The 10,000-nt window shown below is 40.0% G+C and overlaps 1 protein-coding gene across 1 annotated transcript in view; it reads left to right on the top strand.

Annotated features, from left to right (window-relative positions):
• LOC138007060 (cGMP-specific 3',5'-cyclic phosphodiesterase-like) overlaps positions 1–10,000 on the top strand; it is a 104,245-nt gene that overhangs the window by 48,120 nt on the left and 46,125 nt on the right. The window contains exon 5 of the mRNA XM_068853750.1: positions 9,636–9,776. Coding sequence (XP_068709851.1) covers positions 9,636–9,776 — 141 coding nt within the window. The remainder of the gene's footprint in view (positions 1–9,635; positions 9,777–10,000) is intronic.

Below are 10,000 nucleotides of genomic sequence, written 5' to 3'. Positions count from 1 at the left end.
AGATATCGGTCTGAGCTGATCCAGAGTAGATATGTTGGTGTCTTTAGGAATGGGCTGCACATTTGCAGTCTTCCAAGTGATAGGTACTTGTTGTGTAACCAAGGTAACATTCAAAATATGTGTTATCGCAGGAGTGAGTTCCAGGGCATACTCCTTCCAGAACAAAATGGCAAGCCATCTGGGCCAGTAGCAGTTTTTTTTACATGCAAAAATGCCTTGAAAACAGATATCTTACGAATCACAGGAACTTCATGATGCTTCAAAATTTCCGACTTAACTGGTTCAACATAATTAGTGTCAGTATTAATCAATAGTCCTAATCGGCTAACTCAATGTTGTACCCAATTCAAATCCTTTGGGAATAAAACGTTTTGTTCCAGGTATTTCCATATCATTTAAATATGAATGCTATATTATCATGCAAATACAATACACAAAGAATCTTAGTCCCGAGAGATTTGAATTGGGTACAACATTGAGTTAGCCGATTAGGTCTATTGAAAGTGAGTATTTATATCATTCACACTGAACAAAGATGACAGATCACAGCCTGATGCAGCACGTCCAGTTAACTTATCTACCATTTTCCACCATAATCTACTTTCCGTAAGATGTTTTTTTGTTGTTTATTCTGATCCTATTCAACTGATTCTCCTTAATAAGCTGGGTTATTCTCGGTTGTAAGAGACCAGCCTCCAGTGCCATTCCTTTCCTGAGTATCTTATTCCTCTTAGACAGAGGCGCCATAAAAGGAAGGTCTTTGGATGACATTTTGGCTCGTATGGACGGAAAACAGCTCTTGAATTCTTTGTGGACCAAACAATAGAACTTGCTAGTAGCATTGTTTACGTTATTCTCAGCAAAGATTGGAGACCAGTCAGTAGCCTGGAGTTTCTGTAACAATAAGCTCTTATGATGGTCGCGAGCATCAAGAAATTCAACGACAGATCTCACAGAAGGTTTTTTTAACTTTAGGGAAAATAAATAGACTGGAGTGGTCCGATTAAATGATGCTCTTAGAGGTACACACTTTTCCAAATATATTCGGTGTATTTGTCAAAAACACTTCCAAAATGCGGTCATTCCTGGTCGATGTCTTAACTAGTTGCGAAAGACCACTTTGTTGCATAAGAGATTTTAAGTAAAGTTTGTTAACATCCTTAATCTTCCAATCATTTCTGCAAAGAATTGCACCTCCACCGCCCTTCTTGTTCACCCGGTCCTTTCGTAACATAAAATACCCATCTGGAGTAACAAGTGAACTATCAATATCCTCTCGCAACTATGTCTCAGATAACTAACAACGATCGACCGAATTACTCATTAATTCATTCTGTAGCTCTTCCCGGGCAAAGCTCTTCACGAGCGAACGAATATCTAGCACTAAGCACGTAGGTGAAACCCTGGGTAGGCTTGCACAACGAGTTGATGGAAGAAAAGAAAGAACTTGCTCCCGCAAATCATCACGCGAGGAAAAAAGTGTGCCTGTCCGTGCAGAAACTCAAAAAGGAATTCGGTGTCTTCCAGAAATTCGCCGTTTACCTCCTCGAGACCCTCTAAGACAGAATTGGCTTTTAGAGAATTTAGCACATAAGAAGACGGGACAAAACGACCAGAACGTCGAATAGCAAGTAACTGATTACGAGAGCATGGTGTAAGTTGCTGAGGCACAATATGCAAATTTATAGCAGAACGATCCTCACAGGAACTATGAGTTTTCGAAGGTTTAGCAATAGGACTAGGATTCTTGGCAATATCCATAAAAATTGTGATATCCAACGGCGGTTCATGCCCAGGAATAACAAGCGCTATCTGGCCATGCTTAGTCCATTTACAAAGTGGCAAGGTAGAGTTCCTGTATCGACGAGTTAGATTAATTCGGCGAACCATGTGTTGAACAAATAAATCCAAAAAACCTTGGTTTGCTTCGCTACAGCTTCTCAGGTTTCCACACATCCCAAAACCACCTCCACGTGGGGGAAAAACGTCAAAAACAGTATTCCATGAAACCATGCTTTAACCTTGTGTTTATCTCTTCGACACTCCGAACTCTTGGCTCCTGTGAAGATCTTCTAAAATTTCTTTTGAAATGTTCTTTAAAAGAACATTTTAAAAGAAATTTTAGAAGATCTTCACAGGAGCCAAGAGTTTGGAGTGTCGAAGAGATAAACACAAGGTTAAAACATGGTTTCGTTGACAAAATCCTTCCTGACATCAGCGCATAAAATTAGTAGAAAGAGAGTATTCCACGAGATAAAATAGAATGAAACAAGCAGAGCGAAAACTAGCGTGGCAGCCATTTTGGCGCCGTCACATGGATAATTGACGATCATGTACGATGTTTTTGCTAAAACAAGGGCTCTGGAGTGCAGGAATGGCGCAGTGTTGAGAGTACTCGCCTCCCAATGTGGCCCGGGTTCGATTCCCAGATCCGGCGTCATATGTGGGTTGAGTTTTTTGGTTCTGTACTCTGCACCGAGAGGTTTTCTGCGGGTACTCCGGTTTCCCCTCTCCTCAAAAAGCAAAACACCGTTATGTCGAATTCGTTATATGCAGTTCACTTAAGATAGGAAAATGACATTCAATACGAAGCAAAGAATATATTCGTAACTTACTCTTGTCTAAAAATACCAGCTTCATTGACAGACACAGCACTTGATTTGTGTTAATTGTTAATTTCAGTTTACAGTGTCCCCAATTAGTGCTCCAGCGCTAGAACGACTAGACATTTATTAATAAATAAAGTTTCTTTCTCTCTTTCTTTCTTTCTTTATGGACTATTGCATGGCTATATTCACTCTTGGTGGGTTTGTTGTGTCTACGTACACTTCTATAGTATTGATGTTCATGACCAATGCGTTTATAGCGTGGGCGAGAGGCCCTTTATAATCGCCCTCGGTGGCTTTGTTGTGTCTAGGTACATACGTACATATAAAATACTGTTGTTCATGAACAATTTGCTTATAGCATGGGCTGAAGGCCCTTGATAATTACCCAGGGTGGGTTTGTTGTGTCGAGGTACACATGAAGTATTGTTGTTCATAAGCAATGCGTTATAGCATGGGCTGGAGGCCCTTGATAATCACCCTTGGTGGGTTTGTTGTGTCCAGGAACACATGAAGTATTGATGTTCAAGAACTATGCGTTTGTAGGACTAGATTCAGGCCCTTGTCGTTCACCCTCAGTGGGTCTGTTGTGTCTAGTATTGTTGCCCTTGAGCGATGCTAGATTGGTCTAGAGGTCCTTGATAGTCACCCTTGTTGGGTTTTCGTGTCTAGGTAAGTACTTATGTCCTTCTATTATCCTTTCATCACGTTCGCTTAAGGAATTGATTATTCCCTGTTTTGGTCTGTTATTATCTTCTGCATGATTTTCTCTGTAGTCTTCCACTGTTTATGCTGCGTTCCATTTATCCATTTACCTTTTCTTTCCTTTTTCGCTGTCATTATTATTTTGCCGTGTGTTGCCTTATCCTTTTTCCTTTTTTTTAGTCATTTTCACACAGAGTTCTGGTCGACATCTCTCCCGTTTTCCCACTCAGTATTTGTTGGATTCATCCAAATCGGTTTCACCCATCCTTTGTGCTTTCTATACTTTCATGGTTCCACGATTTGGTCGGAGTTTGTTCTCCAATCAACAAGTCGTCTCATTTTGCGGTGGCAGCCTCGCCTGTAATGAAAGCACCGAAAGGAGTCGCTTTTCGCAGATTTTCCGAGGAAGTTGTCGGAAAGAGCTCATATGAGCGATCTACTTCTATTGCATCATTAAGTTATGTTTGCTTTTAGGTCTTTCAGGTTTCTTCGCTTTTCGGTTGTCCCTTATTAGGGCTTATTTCAATTGTTTAATTCCGACGCGGATATATATATTTTTCTACCTGAGAAAATCTAATGGCAAGGCGACTACGGCGATTGAACGAGAGAAGAGAACAGTCATGAACCTGAGATTGGCGAAAATCGGGGATTATGAAAAACTGAGCTTTACTGAGGCGAAAGGAAGACATCAATGTAAACAAATTAAATGGAACATTTACTTAGCATTGAATAATGTATACATCATGTGAACAACATTTCGCTCTAGGCTCCAACATTTCCTTGAAAATTATGTTTTAATAAATGCATAAACACATTATGTGGTTTCCCTGGATGGTCTACCGGTATTTATCACGAGACCATAACTCACCATTCAAGTAAGTTCACTGATTTAGAGGCGATCAAGGATTACATGCGGAAGGTCATGAGCTTCTATTACATATGGTTAGAAATTTTGACCATTTGTTTTTGGTATTCATCATTCAGCTATATTAACACTGGGTTCCAGAGAAATAAAACACCGTTATGTCGAATTCGTTATATGCAGTTCACTTAAGATAGGAAAATGACATTCAATGCGAAACAAAGAATATATTTGAAACTTACTATTGTCTAAAAACACCAGCTTCATTGACAGACACAGCACTTAAGTTCTCACAATACGCGTGCTTTCGCAGCATCTCAGTCTCGCCATCTTTCATTGTTTTAAAAGCATTCATTATTTTAAAAGCACCCTTCAGGTGAACCAAAGACCAACGGATAGCTTCCACTCTGTACTGGGACGGGCGACCTGACCTTTAGAGCTTATATTAACGGCGCTAACTCCAATACCAGTCAAATAATTGATCTAATCCTCCGTGAGGTTAACCAGCAGTGGGGAAACAACAACAACGATGTCGATTTCATCGCAAACGAGTGGAGTACTGAATGCCTTGATAAATCAGGGATTTTCCAACTCCGTTGTTAGATTAAAAAATACAGCTTTCTTTTCAAAAACTACGCTTTTAATTGAAAGCGTCTGATGCCAATGTAACTGTGAAATTTTTAACTTTGAAACCGTCATAACAGAAGCCTCCACAATGGTGGTGTCGCCGATAAAAGTGAAGTTAAGACTTGCACTCTGATTGGCTTATTCGCTTTAGCGGTTTCAGGATGAGAACCAAGCTCTGATTGGTCAGATAAAGGAAAGGAATGTAGTTCAAAGATAGTAGCCGTTGTTTGTGTGGGGAGGAGCGTTGCGTGACCACACGAAGAACGGTTGTGTAGGAGACTGAGAAACTTTCGTCTCTGGTTTTTCAATACTGCTGTAATACGAGTCTGGAATATTTCTCTGTCGGGTTCCTGAGAAACGTATCTATCTTGACTTCAGGGTGAACTATTTACACAATTATGAGGTTGAGCGGCCAATCAAAACGGAGTTTGTAATTGAAAATCTAGACATTTATGAGATACAAAAACAGATTCCCGCGCAAATCGCAATGCTGACAAGCACAAAAGCAGAGGGAATGGTTAATAAATATTAAGTTTTTTTACTATCTGAATGTTTTTGGGTTAGATTAAAGCGATATGTTGTTGAAAAACGTTAGTGGTAAAGGGGCTATTTAAATGATTTATGACGCTGAAAATTCCCAAACAATCTTCGCACTAGCAAGTCGTAGCAATAAATTTAATAAACCAGGAACTTAAAGAAATATTGTTGGCTTCCCAAATGAAGTTAGTTTTACACTATATTGACAAAACAGATCTTTTCTGACGTTAAATCTTGGCTACCTATCAGCTTGCGAGCGGCCGTTCAGGGGCACCCAACGACCAATTTGTAGTAAAATGTATTATTATACCCCAGTTAATGAAAATAATGTTATTAAGGCATTTTCAGAGGTTTTTCAGTGTTGCTGGGAAAACATTATCTGTTCCTTTTTTCCAGCAAGACACACAACAAATTTCCCAGCCAGCTAGATAAAATTGGTTGGTTTCCCAGCCAGCTGATCAAATTTATTTCCCAGCCAGGAATTCCGAGCGCTTTCAAATCCCTCGAGCCAAAACGACGGAACAAAAGCGACAAAACCAGGACAAAACAGGTTTTTTTCGCAAGCGCAATCACTCTGACCAGCCGTCGTATGTTTGTGACTATTCTCTGGGAGAGGGAAGGGGTTCTTTTTTTTTTTTTTTTTTTTTTTTTTAGTCGTCCTCAGTCTTCAGAGTTTCTACAGCCAGCTCGGGTTGAAATGGTAGAAAAAGTCAGTAATTCCCAGGCAAAACCTCTATCAATAACAAAATTTCCCAGCCAGCTCGTCGAAACACCTGTATTTTTGCCAGCCAGTAAGATTCCTCTGTGGAACAGATAATGTGAGGAACAGATTCGTTGGGTGCCCCTGGCCGTTGTTGACTGCCCGGTCACAAGTCTCTGAGAAAAGCCGAAGACGTGAATTTTCAGGCAAAGTTTTCGTTCTTCACGAGTCTTTCGGCCGCCGAAACACACGTATTTGGAGTGACATTTATTAGGCTTTACGGAACTGTTATTTTTATTGCGATTCGGGACTTTTCCTGTTGAGGAGAAAACGATTTGTGGAGTGAGGTCTGGCCAGCGATGGATGGAGTGGTCGGCCTTCCTATTCTTTTAGTAACCGTTTCCGGATAACTTCACTAAACGTCGTCAGAATGGCTCTAAACTCGGCACAAGAGACAAGTTTGTCACACATTTGAGGTAGGAAAACTTTATTTCAAATGAGATAGTTATTTACACAATTTTTTTACGATCGGTGATTTTCCCATACAATTCTCTATAAACACAAGCTGTCGCATACACCACGTATTTTCAGCTTGGGGAGCCTGTGGTTGCACTTAGTTTTTTGCAGACTATTTCACTTAAATTAAAGGGGCTATATCACGTTATTTTAGAGTGTTGCGGGGAAATCTTTAGTTAATCACGAGTTTAAAACTCGAAAATGGTTATGTGGAATTCCTTTACCGATAAAATTATCGTCGCATCACAAACGAAATGACTGAGAAAAAACGACCTTTATCCAGGCGATTTCTCATAAACTTGGAAAACGCCTTGCCGACCTTTTTCAAGATTACCCAAATGTAATGCACTTATCAATGTTAAGACCGAGGGGCGGGGGGGGGGGGGGAGGGCAGGGGAGGGGCGGGCTTGGGTTGGGGATTTTGACATTTTCATTTTAAACAAATTCCCCACCCGGCGGCAAGTGAAGGTGGTCAAATTTCCTTCGTACGATCAAAATCCCTCCCCTGGGGATAGAACGCTGCAGTTCAATACCACCCAACTCAGTGCCTTCTGTATTTGTGTAACACGTACCACAGGCAACCCAGTGTTCGCTCATGGAGCGTCTAGTTTTGTTTGCAGTGAGCTGATTCAATTTTTTTAATAGTTTGCTAATTTATTTTGTTTGTAATGTGCGGATTTATTTTGTTCGGAGAGTGCTGAGTTATTTTGTGTCCAGTGGGAGAATTTATTTTGTTTGCAGTGCATTTCATTTTGCTATTTGAGCGACTTCTTGTAATGTGCTGTTAAATTACTGGGAAACTTGTGTCCTTTATGGGCTTCCGTACAGAGGTTCTCATTTTTCGCGTCTCCGTTTTAACTGCTCGCTCCTCGCGAAAGAAAAAATAGAACCTCTTGCACCCAGGGTACAAAAGAAGTTACAAACAAACAAAAAATTGTGAAAAAAAAGTTATTACTTGTTCCTGTTTCATACCAAAAACAGTATAGAGCAGTAAAGCTTAAAAAAGAAGGAAAGAGAAATTATCAATGAACAAAAATTGGAAAATTTGAGTCCTGGCAAGTAAACTAAAAACAAAGACAAAGTTTTTGCAGGGGCTGAAATCCAAATACTCTATGCAAGACTAATAGTGCATAGGATATTCTTGACTTAAAGGAGAACTGAAGATAAAAATGAAATATTTTTTACTTCGCCAAATTTGTCGTGCTTGACTTAGTTAAAGGAAATATTCGAGTATTTGAGGGGCTCCTTACATTTTGACGTTTTTATGAGGCCAGAAAGATCCGTATTGGTCACTCGAAGGAAGTCCGCCATTTTGGCTGTACTATAGCAGGCTTGGGCGCTATGCGTGACGTCATTGAGCTCACTTGCTTGAAAGCGTGAAACTTGAAAAATGGTTCAGTGCGCTATTGTGGGCTGTTCTAGTAGAACTCTCATCGTTTCCCTCTTTAAAATGAAGTCGTTCTCGAAGAATGGATCATCCGAATTTAGAAGAAAAAACTAGCCAAATATCCAGCCCTGTCACATCTGTTCGGATCATTTCGAACCCTCCTGTTTTGAAGGTGTCTTGGCCACACCGGTCGATGCGACGATTGCATGTAATTGATGAAATGTTAACTTTGCGACTCCATCGATTCCATTTATACCCAGTGAGTAAGTTATGTTTTCTTTAGTCGGGAGATTTCAGTGGCAAACCAAGCGCCGGAGAAGTGAACCGAAAAGTTGTTTTTGCGAGCAACTGGGACACGTTATTTCGTGATTGGCATTCGCACTTCAAGCTGGGTTTTATAAACTCGACAACGATCACAAAGATATTTAATTGAAGTTTGAAAATTCGCAAAACTACGAACAGAGCTTGTGTGTTTACATACATGTTGTTCATTAATCGGAGCACTCAGACCCGCGATGGCAGTTTATAGCACTTTCCTTTGAAAACACACGGTCGAAAAGCTAGAATGCTGCGTTACACAACGAATAGTTTCTCAAATTGAATCGAAATGACAGACAAAACAAAAGCTGCCAACAGAATCTCTTAGTAATCAAGTTGTTTTTATTGCCTTTTGAATACAATCAATTCACCTGAGATTTTGTTCATAGTTCCTCTATCTCTCGAGAGCAGATGCATTCCTTTTCTTGCCGTCCCGGCCTCCCAGTTCAAGCAAAAATCACAGCTGCACCAAGTCGTATTTCCCCATCTTGAGTTTTCCCTTTCGGTTGCTTCCTCTTCCTCGGGTCCTGAACTTTCTCGCATTGGATCGAAAGAATATGGTTCAAGTTCTGCCATAAACTTACGTGTATTAACGACGAAGAAAGCGGAGTACTATGTTGAGACTTAACGATAACAGAAGATTTCAGTGAAAACCAGCTGCTTGCCTGTGCGCAATGACGTCACAACATGGCGGCTGACATTCCTTTTTTGGAAGTAACCGGAAGGAAAAGCAAACAAAATGGAGGGCATTCAAATTGGAAAAACATCCAAAGATTTTGGGCAAATTCAAGGCCTTTCAAGATGAAAAAGGATTTTTCTTTTTGTTTAGGTAAAGGACGTTATATTTCGACAATAATAAGACAAAAAAATTTGATCTTCTAGCCTTCAGTTCTCCTTTAACCTTGGTTGCTGGTACTGACCTGGTAAGACAAACTGCAGGGATAAGTACCATCCGATGTAGATGACGTGACCTGCCTTAGCAGTCTGGGATAGTAAGGATATTTGAAAATGTATAAATTGTACGGATGAGGATTCACGCTGAAATCCTGGCAAAATGTAAGGGCATAAACCAGACACTTATATTACCCAAAAGCGTTTTCTTCCCCTATTTTACCATTCAAATGAGTTCTGGTTTGAAACTGCGACACAGTACCGCGGTTGCATATGAATTTATTACATGTAAATTGTGGGACACTGATGTGTGAGGTATGGCTTTCTGACTAAACTTGAGAGTAATTAGCTACAAGCTGGGAGTTTGCTTGAAGACTACCAAAAACATCCTACTGGTTGCTCTTACACTGCTCTGTAGGGCTTTGCGTTACCAGTTAATATGATTTGAAATTAAGAGATAATGAACTTACATCTACTTGCATGTAGATTCTCCTTCAACTTGCGAGAGGAATATTTGAAGAGCAAAGTAACCTCGACACATGTGTTCACAACATCATGGCAGAGTCACTGGAATTGCTTGATGTGGAACGGTGCATGGTGTTTCTTATTGATGACTCTTGTGAAGGGGTGAATATTCTCGTTTGCAATATAGTAAAATAACATACGTATTACATGCATGTTCATCCATTATTCTTTTGCATATAAAATTTTCTTTGTGAGTGTATTACTGTTTCCAAGTAAAAGATATTCCCTTTTTAATTTTAGCATCCCATTTTCACGAGCTCCTAAGATGGGGCAAAAATTATACTGTTAAACTGTTCAACAAGCTACCTTACTTCAGATACTCCATC

This window comes from Montipora foliosa, chromosome 6, assembly GCF_036669935.1.
Source record: "Montipora foliosa isolate CH-2021 chromosome 6, ASM3666993v2, whole genome shotgun sequence".
Lineage (NCBI taxonomy): Eukaryota > Metazoa > Cnidaria > Anthozoa > Scleractinia > Acroporidae > Montipora > Montipora foliosa.
This window is presented reverse-complemented; position numbering and strand designations above follow the sequence as displayed.